General features: G+C 37.8%; 1 protein-coding gene across 19 annotated transcripts in view; it reads left to right on the top strand.

Annotated features, from left to right (window-relative positions):
* The window catches only part of INVS (inversin), a 135,601-nt gene that overhangs the window by 14,444 nt on the left and 99,475 nt on the right, over positions 1-21,682 (top strand). For 16 of the 19 annotated variants that reach the window (XR_015169975.1, XR_015169976.1, XR_015169971.1 and 13 more), the window contains exon 3: positions 6,682-6,848. Coding sequence is in view for 12 of the 19 variants with exons in the window: in XM_086416075.1 (XP_086272201.1) it covers positions 6,682-6,848 (167 nt within the window). In the remaining 7 variants the exon portion in view is untranslated. Of the gene's footprint in view, positions 1-6,357; positions 6,543-6,681; positions 6,849-21,682 lie in introns of those variants that run through there. The other 3 variants (XM_086416077.1, XM_086416081.1, XM_086416088.1) reach the window with 2 other exon arrangements.

The following is a 21,682-nucleotide window of genomic DNA, read 5'->3' on the forward strand; positions in this document are numbered from 1 at the left end:
TCTAAAACCAGCTTGAAGATCAGGAAGTTCACGGTTCACATATTGCTGAAGCCTGGCTTGGAGAATTTTGAGCATTACTTTCAGGCAAAAATAACTCAGACCAAAGCATGACATGTTCTCTTTCTTATTTTAGCAATTGTATTTCCCCAAAGCAAATATTTTGTGTGGTCAATTTTCTTCCTCCGTTAGCAGTTCATGCTAAAACACCTTAAAAATAACTGCCTTCCCTCATGCTCAATTCATATAAGATTACGCTCAGCCAGTACGTGGATATCTGATCATTTGTGACGAAAGTAAATGTTTTTCACTTAAAGTGTTATGGTATCTTTTTTTGTTGTTTTAAAGTAAAGTTTATGGAGTTTTAATACAGTAAATACAGTCAATTTTACACTTTTTCAGTCTGTAGTTACTTAATTTTAGCAAACATGTGGTCCTGCAATTACCACCACAGTCAAGATGTAGAACAGGTCCATCACACCCCAGATTTTCCCATGTCCCTTCATCATCAATCTCTCCCCACATCTCAGCCCCTTGCTGCCCCCGGATACCACTGATCTGCCTTCTGTCCCATAGTTTTACCTTCTCTAGAAACCCATGTAAATGAATCATACAATATGTACCCTTTGAGACTGTGTTCTTTAACTTAGCATAATACATTTGAGATTTTTCCATGTTATTGAGTAGATTAGTACTTCATTCCTTTTTATTGCTGAGCAGTATTCTTTTGTATAGATGTACTTCAATTTCTTTTGTCATTTTCCAGTTGAAGGACAATTGAGATGTTTCCAGTATTTAGTATTAATAAATGAAGCTTTCATAAACATCCATATGCAGGTTTTTATGTGAACATAAGCCTTCATGCTTTTATTTCTCCTGTGTACTAAACACTCGATGAAATTATTGGGCCATGTAGTAAGTGTATATTTAACTTACTATGAAACTGGCAAACAGTTTTCCATAGTGGCTGTAACGTTTATGATACCAATCCCACCAGCAAAATCTGAGTTCTAGTTTTTCCACATCCTCACCAAGAATTTGCTATTGACAGATTTGTTTTGGTTTTCGTTTAGCCTTTCTAATAGATGTGTAGTGGTATCACATTGTGGTTTGAATGTGTTACTTTCCTGTGTATTAATGATTTTGAGTGTCTTTTCATATGCTTAATTGGTGAAATGTCTATTCAGACCGTTTGGCCATATTATAATTTCATTATCGGCTTTATTATTCACACGTAAGAGTTCTTTATTCTGGATATATCGAAGGCTTTATCAGATATGTGTTTTACAAATATTTTCTCCAACATTTTGTGACTTGTGTTTTTATTTTCTTAACAGTGTCTTTCAAATAGAATTTTAAGTTTGGATGAAATTCAATCTATCGATTTTGTAAAGGACTATTCTTTGGTATCATCTCTAAGAAATTTTCACCTAACTCAAGGTTGCAGAGATCTTTTACCTTTGTTTGCTTCTAAAAGGTTTACTGTCTGCATGCTGCTAAGTTGCCTCAGTCGTGTCCGACTCTGCGCAACCCCATAGACAGCAGCCCACCAGGCTCTGCCATCCCTGGGATTCTTCAGGCAAGAACACTGGCGTGGGTTGCCATTTCCTTCTCCATTGTGTGAAAGTGAAAAGTGAAAGTGAAGTCGCTCAGTCATGTCCGACCTGCAGCAACCCCATGGACTGCAGCCCACCAGGCTCCCCCATCCATGGGATTTTCCAGGCAAGAGTACTGGAGTGGCTTGCCATTGCCTTCTCCTACTCTCTGCATATATAAGTTAAATAAGCAGGGTGACAGTATACAGCCTTGACGTACTCCTTTTCCTATTTGGAACCAGTCTGTTGTTCCATGTCCAGTTTTAACTGTTGCTTCCTGACCTGCATACAGATTTCTCAAGAGGCAGGTCAGGTGGTCTGGTATTCCCATTTCTTTCAGAATTTTCCACAGTTTCTTGTGATCCACACAGTCAAAGGCTTTGGCATAGTCAATAAAGCAGAAATAGATGTTTTTCTGGAACTCTCTTGCTTTTTCCATGATCCAGCGGATGTTGGCAATTTGATCTCTGGTTCCTCTGCCTTTTCTAAAACCAGCTTGAACATCAGGAAGTTCACGGTTCACATATTGCTGAAGCCTGGCTTGGAGAATTTTGAGCATTATTTTACTAGCGTGTGAGATGAGTGCAATTGTGCGGTAGTTTGAGCATTCTTTGGCATTGCCTTTCTTTGGGATTGGAATGAAAACTGACCTTTTCCAGTGACCACTGCTGAGTTTTCCAAATTTGCTGGCATATTGAGTGAAGCACTTTAATAGCATCATCTTTCAGGATTTGAAAGAGCTCAACTGGAATTCCATCACCTCCACTAGCTTTGTTCACAGTGATGCTTTCTAAGGCCCGTTTGACTTCACATTCCAGGATGTCTGGCTCTAGGTCAGTGATCACACAGTTGTGATTATCTGGGTCGTGAAAATCTTTTTTGCACAGAAGCACAAGCTGGAATCAAGATTGCCAGGAGAAATATCAATAACCTCAGATATACAGATGACACCACAGTTATGGCAGAAAGTGAAGAGGAACTAAAAAGCCTCTTGATGAAAGTGAAAGTGGAGAGTGAAAAAGTTGGCTTAAAGCCCAACATTCAGAAAACGAAGATCATGGCATCCGGTCCCATCACTTCATGGGAAATAGATGGGGACACAGTGGAAACAGTGTCAAACTTTATTTTTTGGGCTCCAAAATCACTGCAGGTGGTGACTGCAGCCATGAGATTAAAAGACGCTTACTCCTTGGAAGGAAAGTTATGACCAACCTAGATAGCATATTGAAAAGCAGAGACATTACTTTGCCAACAAATGTCCGTCTAGTCAAGGCTATGGTTTTTCCTGTGGTCACGTATGGATGTGAGAGTTGGACTGTGAAGAAGGCTGAGCGCTGAAGAATTGAATGTTTTGAACTGTGGTGTTGGAGAAGACTCTTGAGAGTCCCTTGGACTGCAAGGAGATCCAAACAGTCCATTCTGATGGAGATCAGCCCTGGGATTTCTTTGTAAGGAATGATGCTAAAGCTGAAACTCCAGTACTTTGGCCACCTCATGCGAAGAGTTGACTCATTGGAAAAGACTCTGATGCTGGGAGGGTTTGGGGGCAGGAGGAGAAAGGGACAACAGAGGATGAGATGGCTGGATAGCATCACTGACTCGATGGATGTGAGTCTGAGTGAACTCTGGGAGTTGGTGATGGACAGGGAGGCCTGGCATGCTGCGATTCATGGGGTCGCAAAGAGTCGGACACGACTGAGCGACTGAACTAAGGTTTACCTATTTATAGCGATTTTACATTTACATTTATTACTGATTTTTAGATAATTTTGTATATGGTAAAAAGTGTAGATTTTTGTTTTTTTTTGTTTTGTTTTTATATGTGGATGTCCAATATTTTTAGTACCATTTGTTTAAAAAATTATCTATTGGTTTGCCTTTACACCTTTATCAAAAACCAGTTGATCAGGGAGGGATAAATTAGGAGTTTGGGGTTAAAATATATACAGTACTATATATAAAATAGACAACCCACAAGCATGTAGTTCAGTCCTCTTTCTTTTTTTAAAAAATCTTTTTACTGGTGTGCTTATACCATTTACCTATATGAATGTATATGTGTTCAGTCACTCAGTCATGTCCGACTCTTTGCAATGCTATGGACTGTAGCCTGCCAGGCTCCTCTGTCCATGGGATGTCTCCAGCAAGAATACTATTTCCTCCTCCAGGGGATTTTCCCAATCCAGGGATTGAACCTGCATCTCCTGCATAGCAGGCAGATTCTTTATTGCTGCATCACTAGGCAAGCCCCATTTACCTATAATATAATCATTAATGTTTCCAACTTATTATGCATTGTTTTCTGTTTTTCATTCCTCTTTTTTTCCCATTCCTGTCTTCCTCTACATTTCTTGAATGTTTTTGACATTTCATTTTAATGTGTACGTAATGGAAAGTATTGAGATCCACCATATCAGCATACATACCAATTTAAAATGTGCAATTCAATAGTTTTTTTCATATTCACAGAGTTGTATTGTACAAACATCACAACAGTTGATTTTAGAACAATTTCATTGTACCCCCTATAACTGCTAAATCCTTTAGCTATCCTCAAACACTTCTCTTTCTTTTCACTCCCGGTCTATGCAAGCACTTGATGTAGAATTCTGGGTTGACAGTTCTTTTTCCTCCCCCTCAACACTTGCAAAATGTTGTGCCATTACCTCTGGCTTCCATAGTTTCTTATGAGAAATACGCTATAATTTGAATTTAGTCTTCAGAAATTTGATTTTGACTGACTCAGTATGGATTTCTTTGGGTTTATTTTGTTGAGCTTTGCTCAACTATTTAAATTTGTAGGTCTGTGTCTTTCACTAGATTTGGGCCATTTCTAGTCATTATTCCTTCAAATATGTTTTTAGCCTCTCTTTTTCCTCTCTTTCTGGGGCTCTGATGATATGAATGGTAGAAACTTTGTTATTGTCCCACAGAGCCCCGAGACTCTGTTGATTCTTTCTCTTTCTATCTTTTCTATCAGTTGTTCAGACTGAATAATTTCTGTTGGTCTGTCATTAAGTTCTGTGATTCTTTCTTTTGTCATTTCCATTCTGGTATTGTGCCTATTTAATGTGGTTTTTATTTTGGTTATTTGGTTTTTTACTTATTTTAAAAATGTTATTATTGTGATATTTTCATTGGATTCATCGCTTTTTAAATTTTTTTAATTTCTTTTGTTTTTTTGACTGCACTGGATCTTTGTTGCTGCATGTAGGTTTTCTCTAGCTGTGGTGCACAGGCTTCTTATTACAGTGGCTTTTCCTGTTACACAGCGTAGGCTCCATGGCACACGGGCTCTGGTAGTTGCAGCGTGCTGGCTCCAGAGTGTGGACCTAGTGGTGCACGGGCTTAGTTGCCCCACAGCCTGTGGGATTTTCCTGGACCAGGGGTTGAACCTGTGTCCCCTGCATTAGCAGATGGCTTCTTAACCACTGGACCTCCAGAGAAGTCCCGCCGAGTTCATCTTTATGTTTACTCTCATTGCTGAGGCTTTGGATTTTTCCATTTGCTTCAAGAGCATTCATAGTTGCTTATCAGACTTTTTATGACAATTGCTTTAAAATCTTTGTCAGCTAATTCTGATATCTGTTCCATCACAATTTTGGTGCCTGTTTATTATCTTATTTAATATTTTCCTGATGTTTGGTTTGTCTAGTAATTTTGGATTATATCTTGAACATTTGGTGTATTATGGTAATGACTGGATCCTATTTAAATCTCCTGTTTTAGTAAACTGATAATCTGTTTAGGTTAGAATGAACATTTTATTCCAATTTTGTGGACTGTGGTTCAAATGTCAAACTTTTTCAAAGCTCTTGCAAGTTATTGTCTGGTCTGCCCCACTTTTGTAGTACCCTGGCCAATTTAGAACCTGGGCAGTATTCTACTAAGAGTTCAATTCTCAAAGTTTTTTCTATTTTAACTTTGGTCAGTTCCATACATGGTCTGCTAAAAGTTATCCATTATGCACTGATATAAAGAATTGCTTTCTCTAGCTTCCTCCTTTCTTTTCTCCACTGTCTAGTTGAGAACAGATAAGGTAATACCTCATTGCTCTCCTTTGCCTGATTCAGGGCATAATGCTTCACAGGGCTCCTTCCCCACAGTCTCTGCAGTATCAGATGGAAAGGAAAAGAGGTACAGTTTGTGTCACATGTGCTTTGAATAGAAGAAGTTAGTCAAAAGATTTCAGTGCTGCTGAGCTACTGTTGTCCTGATGTTTTGACTGGAGAGAACAGGCTTCTTGAGGAATTTTGTGAATGTACCTCTTGGTGTTTCTGGTGTTCTGGCTACTTTAGCACCCAGGCTGTCTCTATATATAGGAGGCAAAAAACCTCCAAATTTGAGAACTCAACACCAGATTGTTCCTGGAGTTGCATTGTTCTCTAACCAATTTGCCTTCCTTTCACCACCTTTCATTTACTTTTCCTGGAGTGTTTAGTTTTAATTAGCAGGAGGATCATGGTATTATGTGCTTGTTCCTTATTGTCTAGAATAGGAAGTCAATCATGACTCATTTTTGTAGTTCTCAGAAACATACCACAATGCCTAGTGTATGGTCTACATTAAATTTTTTTGTTTTTGACAAAGAGTAAGGGAGGAAAAAAATAACCTCATATCTCAAAATGTTAATTTAGTATAACATAGTAGTTAAGAACATACTGCTTAAAGTCAACACTCAGTTTGAATTTTAGCTTCACCATCTACTTTCAGTGTAAGGTGAAAAAGTTACCCAACTTCTGAGTCTCAATTTCCTGTAATATAGGTATGGGGGTTCAGTCCCTGGGTTGGGAAGATCTCCTGGAGAAGGAAATGGTAACCCACTCCAGTATTCTTGCCTGGAAAATGCCATGGACGGAGGAGCCTGGTGGGTTACAGTCCATGGGGTCGCAAAGAGTTGGACACGACTGAGCGACTTATGACTATGACTATGACTATTCCTCTCATAGGGTGAGTAAAACTGAGGTAGTATATTTAATGCATTTACCCGAGTACTTGATGAGAAACAGCTAGTAAATATAGTTCCTAGTTATATTAGTGATAACAAAAATAATTATCAAATATCACTATTTGTTTCTTATCCTCACAGGGAACTCTGCCCTTAAAGACAAAGAAGATCAATTTGGGAGAACACCACTTATGTATTGTGTGTTGGCTGACAGACTGGATTGTGCAGATACTCTGCTGAAGGCAGGAGCAGATGTTAATAAAACTGACCATAGCCAGAGAACTGCCCTCCATCTTGCAGCTCAAAAGGTGAGAAGTCAAATTACTGTGAAGAGTAAACCATCTTTGTGGTATGTTTAAATTGATTAGTGGAACTGTGCAATGGACAGATAGTAAAGAAATCTCAGGTTTATAACTTTATTTTCATATGTTTTCTCAAAAAATGCAGTCTTTAAACTGCAGAGAGTAAGCACAGATAACCATCACTTATTCAAGTTCTTCAAGCAATGAAGTTTATTTTCTTATCTAAGATTAAGCTGGGGAAAAGGAAATAAAATTATATGGATAGTATGATTGGACTATATTAAACTATATTACAAGTCAGTTTATGCATTGGAAAAGGCAAAGAAAGAAAGAAAACTACCACACACTAAATTGTCAGTAGTGGCTGGGTTTGGGAATTTCCTGGAGGTTCAGTGGCTGGGACTCTGAACCTCCATTTCAGGGAGCATGGGTTTGATCCTTGGTCAGGAACTAGCTGCAGTCCATGGAGTTGCTAGGAGTCGGACACAACAGAGCAACTTCACTTTCACTTTTCACTTTCATGCTTTGGAGAAGGAAATGGCAACCCACTCCAGTTCTTGCCTGGAGAATCCCAGGGACGGCGGAGCCTGGTGGGCTGCCGTCTATGGGGTCGCACAGAGTCGAACACGACTGAAGCGACTTAGCAGCAGCAGCAGAAACTAAGATCCCAGAAGCCATACACATGAAGCACAGCCAAAAAATAATAATTGTCAGTAGTGTTTGGATTGAAATAATGGGACTATATATGAATTTAGTACTTCTCATTGTTTAAAATGTTTTCCTTAGTGTTACTTTTACAATAAAAAGCTGTAATCTTGTAAAATATGTGGCGTTAGAAGCATAAAAGAAATTTATTTTCTGAAATGTATTTTCAATTTTTTTAAAATCTAAAACTATATTGCTAGTATAAATTATTTCAAATTTTTAAAGGCTTGTTAAGAGCTCAGTTTTTTTAGGATTAAGCATATCAAAAATTTTTTTAAATGGGAAGCTTCTAAACTTATTTGAAGATTTTATTTACCTGAAAACAGTTTTTCTCACCATGAAATTTTGGTCTATGAAATGTATTTCTGGTGCCTGGTATTTTTCTCTTTGTTATTTTAGATACGTATTTTTGGAACAAAAAGCAATGAAAATTAGTTAGATCCAGGAGAAACTATTAGTTATTTCCCATTAAAAAATGTGAACCAGATATAGCTGATTAATTGAGGGGTTAGAAAAATACTTTTTCATTAGTTGAAAGCATAAAAAAAGATTGACATTAAGATGTACTTCTGAATATGCTAGTTATATGCTCTTATCAATTGGGTCTGTCAGGTTATTTCCAAAGTTATTGCTCTTGAATTTGCTTTTCATTACAGTAATTTAAAAGAATTCTCCCTCATTTTCAATCTCTCTTTTAACTACTGCTGAGGTATCTATAACCTTTCACCTAAGCTTGTCAGCTGTTAAAAGTATTCAGTCAGGAAGGGTAACTCTATTTAACTTGTTATCATAAAAAAGTAAACATTTCAGATTGGGAATAGCCCCAGTATTAAGAATTTAATACATTTAGATTTTTTTTTTCATTGTGATTCATTTAGGTTTAAAACTTAACTTCAAAAATGTAAGTTAGGGGAAACTAATTGCACATTAAATGGATCATGCGAGAAAAAGTTAAGTTGATGATCCAATCATATGACATTTTTGTAGAGGTATAATGTGAAGAAAGTTGAAAGGGGAGGGCACACCCAGTCGTGTGAATTGTTAAATCTCTCAGTGAGATGCAACACATTGTTTCCATTTGCTTTTTGTTTCTCCTTTATTTTTTTGGTAGTGATTTCTTTAGTGTCAAAGAATAAATAGAACTATGATTTACATGTCACAGTTTACATAACTGATTTTATAAATAACAACTTTCACGGTCTCGCAGCTATCTGATAATTATGCATTTCCCCTGTCTCTGTGTTGCTGTGTGTTTTTGTGTGTTTGCCAAAAGCCATAATACCTCTTTAAGTTATACTAGTATTAGTAGAATACTAGTTAAGTTATACTGGTATTAGTAGAATTTCCAGAACAAGGGTGATAATCATTCTTTAATACTCTGCCCACATCAAACCTGGGTATTGTGTTTGGTTTTGTGTGTCATGCAAAAGCACCATTATTTAGAATCAGAGATAGTATAGTTCAAGCAAGAATAAGATGGTGGAGGATCTAGAAATAATTTTCAAAAGTGGTTGGAGATGTCCCAGGTCTGTAGCCCAACCTGCCTTTCAGCAGACACAGACACAAATTCTCTTTAGAGAAAATAGCTTCACCTTAAACTTCCCATATGTATTCAGCTCAGTTCAGTTACTCAGTCGTGTCCAACTCTTTGCAACCCCATAGACTGCAGCATGCCAGGCCTCCCTGTCTATCACCAACTCCTGGAGTTTACTCAAACTCATGTCCGTTGAGTCAGTGATGCTATCCAACCATCTCATCCTCTGTCATCCCCTTCTCCTCCTGCCCATATATATTAAAATAAACCAAATATGATCTCACAGTGAAAAATCACCAAACACATAAGGAAGCAATATACCGTCAAGGAGAGTCAGCAGAAACAATAAACAAGTTTCTATCAAAAACATTAAAAACACAGTATAAAGTAACCAGATGGAATATTTGATGGAATATTTAAAGATACATAAAAAAGAAATATTTAAAAATATAAAAAAAGAAATCATAGTAAAGAGCTACCAACCAGAGACTTTCGTGACTAAGCATAAGTTCTCACCATGAACCCCTATTTTTGAACAGCTCATCTGCCAAAAACATCTGAAAACTTAATAGATATATTGTTTGAAGACACTGGAAACAGTCAGCACAGGCAGGATCATTCGGAGAAGGGACGCTTATAAAATTAGCTCCACATTCATCCTGGCTTTTCCTTTAAGGCATTTTCCAAATTGGAATGTAAAAGAATGCAACCCTAGCAGGAAGCAGGATTCTTAGAAAGATGGAAAAACCCAAGTGGACTTTAGTGTTAGCAGTAGATGGAACTTGAAAAGCAAACCCTGAAAACCTGAGTACAAATTCCTCGCAAGTCATCAGCAGCTACTTTGGAAGAGGATAAGAATGGAGGTACATAAAAGCTATTATAGTTCAGGCCAAGAGAGAGGAAGAGTTGGATCCAGGAGATATATTGTGGAAGTAGAAATGTTCATTCAATAAGTAGTTGCCAAGTATCTGCTCTGTATCATGTTTATATACCTAGTAGTTGTTCAGTTGCTCAGTCGTGTCTGATTCTTTGCAACCCCATGGACTGCAGCACTCCAGGCTTCCCTATCCTTCACCAACTCCCGGACCTTGCTCAAACTCTTGTCCATCGAGTCAGTGATACCATCCAATCATCTCATCCTCTGTCATCCCCTTCTCCTCCTGTCTTCAATCTTTCCCAGCTTGAGGGTCTTTTCTAACGAATCAGCTCTTTGCATCAGGTGGCCAAAGTATTGGAGCTTCAGCTTCAGCATCAGTCCTTCCAATGAATATTCAGGACTGATTTCCTTTAGGATTGGCTGGTTTGATCTTGCAGTTCAAGGGACTCTCAAGAGTCTTCTCCAACACCACAGTTCAAAAGCATCAGTTCTTCGATGCTCAGCCTTCTTTATGATCCAACTCTCACATCCAAACACGACTACTGGAAAAACCATAGTTTTGACTATATAGACCTTCGTGGGCAAAGAAATGTCTCTGCTTTTTAATATGCTGTGTGGGTTGGTCATAGCTTTTCTTCCAAGGAGCAGGCGTCTTTTAATTTCATGGCTGCAGTCACCATCTCTGGTGATTTTGGAGTCCAAGAAAAGAAAGTTGGTCATTGTTTCCATTGTTTCCCCATCTATTTGCCATGAAGTCATGGGACCAGTTGCCATGATCTTAGTTTTTTGAATGTTGAGTTTTAAGCCAGTTTTTTCACTCTCCTCTTTCACTTTCATCAAGAGACTCTTCATTTCCTCTTTGCTTTGTGACATTAGGATGGTGTCATTTACATATCTGAGGTTATTGATATTTCTCCCGGCAGTCTTGATTCCAGCTTGTGCTTCCTCCAGCCCAGCATTTCGCATGATGTACTCTGCATAGAAGTTAAATAAGCAGGGTGACAATATACAGCCTTGATGTACTCCTTTCCCAATTTGGAACCAGTCCCTTGTTCCATGTCTGGTTCTAACTGTTGCTTCTTGACCTGCATATAGATTTCTCAGGAGGCAGGTCAGGTGGTCTGGTATCCCCATCTTTTTAAGAATGTTCCACAGTTTGTTGTATTCCACACAGTCAAAGGCTTTAGCATAGTCAGTGAAGCAGAAGTAGATATTTTTCTGGAATTCTCTTACTTTTTCTATGATCCAGCAAGTGTTGGCAATTTGATCTCTGGTTCCTTTGCCTTTTCTAAGTCTGTCTTGAACATCTGGGAGCTCTCAGTTCACGTATTGTTTGAAGCCTACCTTGGAGAATTTTGAGCACTACTGTACTAGCATGTAAAATGATGGCAATTGTATGGTAGTTTTAACATTCTTTGGCATTGCCTTTCTTTGGGATTGGAATGAAAACTGACCTTTTCCAGTCCTGTGGCCACTGCTGAGTTTTCCAAATTTGCTGGCATATTAAGTGTAGCACTTTAACAGCATCATCTAGAGAGAATATTAAAAAATGAATAATATGTCTGCTATAAATAAGTACTGTCAATACTGAGCCCTCTTAAACTTCACATGCCTTTGTTTAGTGAAGTTCTCTGATGTTTTGGATACCAAATATTCTTTTCAAGTATTGTCTGTCTTAATTCTGTTATCTGTGAACTCAAAAGTGCTACTTATGTAACATTGATATTCATATATATGTGCATGCATGCATACGTTCAACAGATGTTAAAAACTTACTGTGTGACAGGCACTGTGCTAGGCCTTGGAATGCGAAGATGAAAGACATGATTCCTGCTCTTAAAGTGCTCACAAACACCATGGATAAAGATATTAAATAACAAAAAAGGTATTAAGTAACAAAATTGGCCTATCTACTGTAAAGTACATATACTTACATGTGATATTAATTTACCTAAATGTTTTGTAAATCTCAACAGCCGTAACATGTAAGTAGTCATTGCTACTATTACTGACCCAAAGATTAACCATTTTCATGTATTATTTATTATGGTTTTGGGTTTTTTTGTGATAATGAACTATGTTGTGGTATCTTAGGTTGATTAATAGGAAAAACCCATGTTTGCATAGCATTTTGTTCATACCTCTATTGGAGCCCCACTGTCTCATATGTATGATAATTATTACTTACTTGTGTCTTTCCCACCAGATTGGAGTTCCAGATGAGAGACTTGTTTTCTTTATTTTTGAATGTCCCAGAATCTAGCACAGTGTCTGATTTGTCTTGGTTGAATGAATGAATACATTTTATGTTACTTATATAGAAAGTCATTATTAATACAAATGCTAGCCATTTTGTTTATTAGAAACATTTATCCAATTTCAAAATACATATATGGTAAAAGTTTATTGAACTGTGTCGATTGACTTAGTTATTCTGACACATACTTCTCTGGAAACAAATTACTATTAGTCCAAGCAGCTAAGGAAATGATACACATGAGAATAAAATTAATCTCAATATACTCTACGTCTGTACCTAGTTTGTTTTTCATTTAGCACACTCAGTTTAATCCAAGAAAGAAATCAATCATACCTTTCCTGGGTTTCTTGCAAAAGATATCTAACTGTTAGAAATGTTTTGGTTCAGGGAAGCTACTGTTTCTCTGATTTCAACAGATACATTTATTTGTTGATAAGGATAAAAAAAAACTTTAGCAATCTCACTAAATGTCAATAATTATGCATTTTTAATCTTCCACGAGGTTATTAATTTGGCTTCAAGAAGATGAAGATTACCCACCCACTTTGAAAAATTATATCATGTTAAATACACAAATTAAAGAAGACTCAGGTTGTGCTTGAGTGTTCCTTTTTTATTCATAAAGAGAATTCTCAATTCATCTGTGAAAATTAAATATTAATTTTCAGTTTTAAAAATATGTTTGCATGTTAATGATTTAAAAAAGGAGAAGAGTAGAATACCTCTGAAACTTTTCTGGAAAACAACACCAACAGCTTTTGGTTTCCTTATCTTACACTCATATACAGATGTCTCTGTATACTTGAGACATATGCAGTACTATATATGTGTTATACCTCATTAAAAATCTATTATAAAAAAATGATAAAATATCCAGAACTTGGTGACCATAATTTGTAGTTCAGCAGGAGAATGGAAGCAAGAATGGTTCCTAGCCTAGACTTTTTTGTTGTTATTATTCATTGTTAAAATTTTTTGATTTTTATTTTATATTGGAATTAGTTGATTAACAATGTTGGGTTAGTTTCAAGTGTTCAGCAAAGTTATACAGTTATACATACACATGTATCTGTTTTTTTTTCAAATTCTTTTCCCATTTAGGTTATTATGGAGTACTGAGCAGAGTTCCCTGTGCTATCCAGTAGGTCCTTGTTGGTTATCTGTTTTAAATATAGCAATATGTATGTGTCAATCCCAAAATCCTAATCTATCCCTTCCTCTACCACCCTTCCCCTCCAGTAACCCCAAGTTCCTTCTCTAAGTCTGTGAGTCTGTTTCTGTTTTGTAAACAAAATCATTCATATCATTTTTTTCAGCTTCTGCATGTAAGTTGATGTAATATGATATTTGTCTTTCTCTGTCTGATATTTGTATGTAATCTCCAAGTCCATCCATGTTCCTGCAAATGGCATTATTTCTTTTTTTTATAGCTGAGTAGTATTCCATTGTATATATGTACCTATTTATGTACCACATCTTCTTTATCCATTCATTTATTGATAGACATTTAGATTGCTTCCATGCTTTGGCTACTGTAAACAGTGATGAAATGAACATTGGGGTGCATGTCTCCTTTTGAACCATGTTTTTCTCTGGATATATTCCCAGGAGAGTGGGATTGCTGGGTCATATGGTAACTCTATTTTTAGTTCCTTAAGGACTCTCCATACTGTTCTCCATAGTAACTGTACCAATTTACATTGCCACCAATGGTGTAGGAGGGTTCCATTTTCTTCATACCCTCTGTATCATTTATTCTTTGTAGACTTTTTGATGATGGCCATTCTGCCCAATGTGGGGTGATTATCTCGTAGTTTTGATTTGCATGTCTGTAATAATTAGCGGTGTTGAGCGTCTTCTCATGTGCCTCTTGGCCATCTGTATGTCTTCCTTGGAGAAATGTCTGTTTAGATGTTCTGTCCATTTGTTGATTGGGTTGTTTGTTTCTGGCCTAGGCTTTTAAGCACTCAGGTCACATTTCCCCAGCCTTCACCTCAGGAGCTATTTGGAAGCCTTGTATCTATGCTATAATCCAGTGGTTCTTAAATTTGAGCACACATCAAGATGACCTGGAGTGTTTAGTGGGTACTTCCAGGCGTCTCTGTAGCTGTATTCACTCAGTCTATTTAAAACCAATTTAATAAGTGCTCACTCTCCCACAAACTGTCACCAGTGGATATCTGAAGTGTAAGCAAATGGGGTTTTAGCTCTTGGTGTGCTTCAGGTGGTTCAGTGATAAAAGAATCCTCCTGCCAGTGCAGGAGACAGAGGTTCAACCTCTGGGTCAGGAAGATCCCCTGGAGGAGGAAGTGGCAGCCCACTCCAGTATTCTTGCCTGGAAAAATTCCATGGAAAGAAGAATCTAGTGGGCTGCAGTCCATAGGGTTGCATAGAGTCGGACACTGCTGAGTCACTAAGTGCATGCTTCTAAAAGAAGTCACCAAAAGGCATTTGCAATGGCCACCTTACCTAGAAAGTCTGAGCTTATAAAACCCTTATATTCTGGAATTTTAATGATCACTCAAGACCACCTCTGGACTGATATGGGCTACGTTAACAACCTTTACGTATTATTCCATTTGACTTCAGCCTTAGCTAAGCTGCCTTTTCTGGGCAGAGAGTCCTAACCTGAAAAATCTTTGCTTCATTACATTCTAACTTCTTAGGTTTCCAAGCCAGTATCAAGTGTGTCCTCTTCTGAGTATTTAGAAACTATATTTAAACCTGTCTGCTGGTTTTCCAGTTTAGAGAGACACCGATGTATAGATCAGTCTTATGGACTCTGTGGAAGAGGGAGAGGGTGGGGAGATTTGGGAGAATAGCATTGAAACATGTATAGTATCATGCATGAAACGAGTCGCCAGTCCAGGTTCGATGCACGATACTGGATGCTTGGGGCTGGTGCACTGGGACGACCCAGAGGGAGGGTGGTGGGGGGAGGAGGGAGGAGGGTTCAGGATGGGGAACACGGGTATACCTGTGGCGGATTCATTTCGATATTTGGCAAAACTAATACAATATTGTAAATTAAAAAAAAAAAAAAAAAGAACCTGATTTCAAATAATTAGGGTCTTTGAATGGAGTGTTCCAACCAAATGAGTGTTTCAACCAAAACCAAGATTGGTCTATTTTTAAACAAATCTGAGAATTGAAATAAAAACCTGTCCATTCTTTAATACTTTGACTATAGTTAATGCACTTCTACTTTCACAGTTACAAGGAACAAAATGTCAGCAAATCTTGATAGATATCACTACTTCTGAGTTGTTCTAACATAGTACAGCTCCAATACTTTGGCCACCTGATGCAAAGAGCTGATTCATTGGAAAAGACCCTGATGCTGGGAAAGATTGAGGGCAGAAAGAGAAGGGGTTGACAGAGGATGAGATGGTTGAATGGCATCATCGACTCAGTGGATGTGAGTTTGAGCAAGTTCCAGGAAATAGTGAAGGACAGGGAAGCCTGGCATGCTGCAGTTCATGGGGTCGCAAAGAGCTGGACAGGACTTAGCAACTGAACAACCGTAACAACATAGTTCTAGTAAGAAAAAAACTTCCTAGTAGCTTCTTAGCAGTTAGAATAGTTGAATATTAACTGTTTTTTAGAAGTAAACTGAGGTCTGGTTTGAGTTCTTCAAGGCCACTTTTTTACTTGCAGATTCAGGAATTATCTTGTTTTTCTGATTCCCAGTTCAGTGCTCCTGGTAATGCTTCACTGAAGGAAAACTCACTCTTCTGCAGCTTACTTTCTCAGACCTCTGGTTCTGTCATAGAGAAATTCTGAAATCCAGCTTCCCAGTCATCTCCCTGCCAAAGTACCTAAGTCTTTCTTTCTCCCTTCCTTCCTTCCTTCCTTCCTCTCTCCTCTGACAAAGCAAAAGACTTTATTGGAAAGGAGTGCTCAAGCAGAGAACCATGAAGTAAGGGAACCCAGGAGAACTGCTCTCCAACGAGCTTCTTTCTTATGGGCCAGATTCAGAATTTAAACCCAGAGCTAATGCCTTTACATTAGTGGGTTTTTTTTTTTTCTCTTCTTCTTCTTTATGTTGTAATACCTCTCAAACACAGAACAGCCTTGCAGATTGTGTTTTGAAAACTATGTCACTTGCAGCATTTTGTTTCAAACATGATCATGTTTTCTACTACCATATTCATTTTCTAATCATCTTTATCTCTTCACTGACCCCCACTTTTACTAAGCCATGAAAATTCAGGCATCTGCTTTCCACGACTAGAGATCCCCACAAGCCTAGATTCCCATGGAAACCAATCAGAAACTAAAAGGAAAAGAAAGAGTATATATTGAATTTCCCTGAGACCTACAGCTTGTTTTTCATTAGACTCATGCTGATTTCTTTTAAACTCTGGGCACGGGGCCAGTGAATATTTTTACAGCTGATAAAAAGGAACTTCAGATCCATTTACTTTCATTTAAACTTCTAAAAATTAATTTTGTATATAACATCGATTCCAAAGAAAATGTGATCATTAATTTGCTAATTACCTTCTTGTGTCATAGAACTGTATTTGTTCATATAATTTCCTCTTCTTGTTTTTTGTACATTTTACTGTTCAGAATTGAAATGAGAGGGTATCAGGGGGCTCATTATTCCCAAAATATGAATATTGTCAGCCCCTGGACACCGCATTTTCCTTGTGACCAATCATAGACCTCTTTATAGCTCTTCTGACTATGAAGCTTTTCCAAAGCCCAGATTATCATTTACTAATATAATAAGAGAAATATAACCAAAATGCTAAACTAAGGGGTATCAAGAAAACCAGGGAAGAGGCACCTGGGGAAAGCAAATCAGAACTGTAAATAAGGCAGTCAGAATAGTCTTCACTGAGATGGAAGCAGTCACATTGGAAGCAAGACTTGTAGAAGGTAAGAAAGTAAGCCATATAAATAACTTGAGGGAAGAACTTTCTTTCATTCCAGGCTGGAGGAACGGTCAGAACAAAGACTTAAAGTGGGAGCATGCCTGGAATATTGGAGGAGTAACAAAGAGGCTGCTGCTGCTGCTAAGTCGCTTCAGTCGTGTCCGACTCTGTGCGACCCCATAGACGGCAGCCCACCAGGCTCCCCCGTCCCTGGGATTCTCGAGGCAAGAACACTGGAGTGGGTTGCCATTTCCTTCTCCAATAACAAAGAGGCTAGCATGGTGATAATGAGTGAGCAAGGGGAGAGTAGTCGGCATGAGGACAAGACAGAAACGGGTGCCAGATTCACTAGGCCTTTCGGCCATTGTCAGGAATATGTTTTTATTCTGAACCAGATGAAGGAGGCATTGGAGGGTTTTGAGGAAAAAAGTGATATGATCTGACATGTCTTAAAAATAATCTTTGTGGTACTTCCTCTGGCGATCTAGTGGTTAAGACTCACCTCTTCCACTGCAAGGGGCACAGGTTCGATCCTGGATCAGGGAACTAAGATCCCACATGCCACGGGGCATGGCCAACAATGTAATAATAATCATCATGATGGCCAAGTGAAGAAATTTTTCTCCAGTTTTACTATTCCTTCATTCCTTCTTCATAGAGTGTTTTCAAGTCTCTGTTCCATCTTGAATCTTTCACCATATATGTATTTGGAGACCACAATTTTAAGTCTAGGGGTGCTTATTGTACTGGGTTGATTGTTTCTAAGCCATAGCAGTAGACACTGCTTGGAAATATTTTTTAAATGAAAATACAGTTTTATCATTTCCTATTCTAATTCAGGACTACGTTTGGTTGGCTGTTTTTGTGTGTGTGTAGTTCTTTGGTTTTTTAGACTTACCGACTTTTATCTTACATTTCTACTCCTTTTTCTTACCCAGCTGAGAATGATGGGGTATCACATCATACACACACACACGCACACACACAAATATTTTATTTTTTACCTTGTTTATTGTCTTATACTCTACTGCAATGTAAACTCCATAAAGTTAGGGATTCTTTTGGTCTGATTTATTCACCGTTTTCTTCCTGTTGCCTAGAACAGTGCCTGGTACATGGTTCATGCTCAAAAACTGTTCATTAAATGAATGAGTGTGTTTCTAAAGTTACAGCGTCATTAGCTTTCCAGCATTCCCTACATTATGTATGCATTCTCAACTAAAAACATGTACTGACTTTCCAATTGTCTAACAGAATATTTTTTAAAGGAACAATAGATCTGCTTTGCTATCTCTCTTTTTCTCATGCAACCCTCCAACCCCACCCCAATGACTCTTGCTTGTTCTTCATAGAATACTTCCTCTCTTGAGACTGTATTTCTTTTTTCTTTTTTTCCCCTCTTCTGGTAAATAGCCATAGACTGTCCATTAGAACTGACTCTCATTGGAAAGTGAGTCAGTGTAACCTAGTGGAGAGTGGAGGACTGAATATTTGCATCTCCAGAATGTTTGTATTGACAAATGGCAGTCAGTTATTGACATTTATTTCCCTTGGTGATACTTCAATTGGCTTATCTTTGCTGGTCAAATGCCTTAATTGTTCTGGCCTTTAATTCAGTCAACGTTGGAGTTAGAGCAGAGGGGAAAGAGAAGGAGCAAGCCTAACAGAACATCAAGCTTGAGCTAGGAGGCTGCTGGCAACGATCAGCCTGTCATAATGTTATGATTTGTTCATTTTTATACCATTTATTAGCCTTTACTTGTTGTGCCATTTGGCCTCCAGGGCAGATAAAGTGCTGTCTAATTTGGTAGGTTTGCTTCTGTCAGAGCAGCCTCGACAGGGAAGGTGTTAGCTGCAGTGACAAGTAATCAATAGCTGTCGTTGTCATGAGGAACGTGAGCAGTTGGGCCTTTCATCTGGAGGATTAGAGGTCTAATTGGATTGAGAATAGGGAGGGTGGGCTGTTGGGTAACCCTGTCAGCCTTGTGAAGCTGTCAAATGTCGGCCTTATTCATGGTGAAGGGAACGTGTGCTTTTAGAATTGAGGGGGAAGGCATGTGAAAGCCCTTTATACAAAAGAATGGATCCTGAAGTCAACGTAGCTAACATAGGCTCCCTTTTTTATTTAATTAGAGATCCCTTTGGATAATAAATCTATGTAACATTAAACGCTATCTTCAAACATGGATGTGCAAACACACACACATACACACAATACAAATCTACATTGGTTCTTTTTGTCTTTGATCACACTAGAAGGTAAACTGCTTAAGTAGAGATTAGAAATGAAACTATAGGGGAGAGATTGCATAAATTGTCATCTCATTGTCAGAACTAACAAGTGATAAAGATTTTAAAGTGTTATTAAAAGAAAATGACAGAGACATTAAAGGTAGATGAGTTAATAATGAAGTATGATATTTGATAGTATTTTTCTCCCATACTCATTTAGAAACATTCTTCCTTATAAAACAAAATCTTTCATTTACTCCTACATGAACTAACCCCAAAAATGAAATTATTCATTAGCTAAATTGTTCCTTCCAAATAATATACAATTTTTTATTTCTTAGTGAATTAGAACAGGTGCTAGAATTGGTTTTAATGATACCAATGCTACTGTGTCAAATTCAGGCTCAAAATCACTTCTCTTATATATCCCTATATACTTATGCTATTCTTCTATATGTATCATACATTTGTAGTATGAATGGAGAAAGTATTTGGAAAAAATGAGTTACTTTATTCTCTAATGTAGAGGGATCCTATTACCACCTCTTCAAGGCCAAGTAAATGATTTTAAATTTCAGTAATGAACTATGAAACGAACTTAACAGTGGTAAATGGTAAACATTTATATTTCCTTATATGTACACTATGTACAAATTAAATTCAGTGCATTTTTGTCATTCAAAAGCATATATAATTTTTTAAAATGCTTTTGTAGTATACTGTGTACTGAGAGCATTTGTAAGCATCATTTATACAATATATCTTCATGAAAGCTTGAATAAAGGTATGTTGACAGTAATGTCAAGAGTGTGTGAATAAGCATTTGTAGCTTATGGATTATGTCTTCAGCCCATCCCTATAGCTCCAGGGTCTCTTTGCTATAGTCATTGAAAGCTCTGCTAACCAATTTGAAATGACTCAAAAAAGTATGCCAAAAGAACTGAATGATGTACAAACTAGACAGTGGATAGATGAACCCAGTGACCCCACTAGGCCTTCAAACTCTGAGAGTCATTATCATTACAAATATTTTGTTAAGTTCTTCCTGTGTAAGTGCTATCTTGAAGAGTCTATTATAGTCCATAAAGATTCTATTCTTTATAATCCATAATGCATATTATAAAAATTCTCAATACTGCTGACTAAGCATTTAGATTTATTATTGAAAGTACTTGTTTTGTTTGATCTAAGCTAGGAAAATTTTTAACTTTCAAAGCAACTCTCCAAAGGTTGCAGCAATCTCTCAGATTTCATGCAGTTCTTCTATAGTTACATCTGTGAGAGTATAATTGTGACCACATTTTCTTAAGCGAAATTGCTCACAGGAAATGGTAGAAGCACACTTGTTGTCCTTGCAAAAGAAGTTTAACGTTTAAGTAGCTAGATTCACATTAGGGTGTTTGATCAAAACATACTGTCTGTGACCGATAAGTGGCGTCTTTGCTGTTGAAGTCACATTAGGTTACTTTATTGCCTTGTAACTCCTTATAATCTTATTGATTCTTTCACTTAACAAGTGTTTATGCAAAAGCCTCTATGTTAAGTTTCAGAAGTAAACCATGAACACGACATGATCCTGCCCTCAAAGACTTCATAGTTTAATGGGAAAAACAGATAAGGTAAACAAATGGTACTTAGACTATATAATATGCTCAAAATTCTCCAAGCTAAGCTTCAACAGTACATGAACCAAGAACTTCCAGATCTTCAAGCGGGACTTAGAAAAGCCAGAGGAAAGTGAAAAGTAAAAGTGAAAGTCGCTTAGTCCTGTCCAACTCTTTGCGACCCCGTGGACTATATAGTACATGGAATTCTCTAGGCCAGAATACTGGAGTGGGTAGCCTTTCCCTTCTCCAGGGGATCTTCCCAACCCAGGGATCGAAACCAGGTCTCCTGAATTGCAGGCGGATTCTTTACCAGCTGAGCCACAAGGGAAGTCCAAGAACACTAGACTGGGTAGCCTATCCCTTCTCCAGTGGATGTTCCCGACCCAGGAATCGAACTGGGATCTCTTGCATTGCAGGTGAATTCTTTACCAACTGACCTATAAGGGAAGCTCTTAAAGGCAGAGGAACCAGAGATCAAATTGCCAACAACCATTGGATCATAGAAAAAGCAAGAGAATTCCAGAAAAATATGTACTTCTGCTTTATTGACTATGTTAAAGCCTTTGACTGTATGGATCACAACAAACTGTGGAACATTCTTAAAGAGATGGGAATATCAGACCGCCTGACCTGCCTCCTGAGAAATCTATATGCAGGTCAAGAAGCAACAGTTAGAACCAGACATGGAACAAGGGACTGGTTCCAAATTGGGAAAGGAGTACATCAAGGCTGTATATTGTCA

Source organism: Bos grunniens, chromosome 8 (genome assembly GCF_055505025.1).
Source record: "Bos grunniens cultivar Pamir isolate PY7600 chromosome 8, Bosgru_T2T1.0, whole genome shotgun sequence".
NCBI classification, from domain to species: domain Eukaryota; kingdom Metazoa; phylum Chordata; class Mammalia; order Artiodactyla; family Bovidae; genus Bos; species Bos grunniens.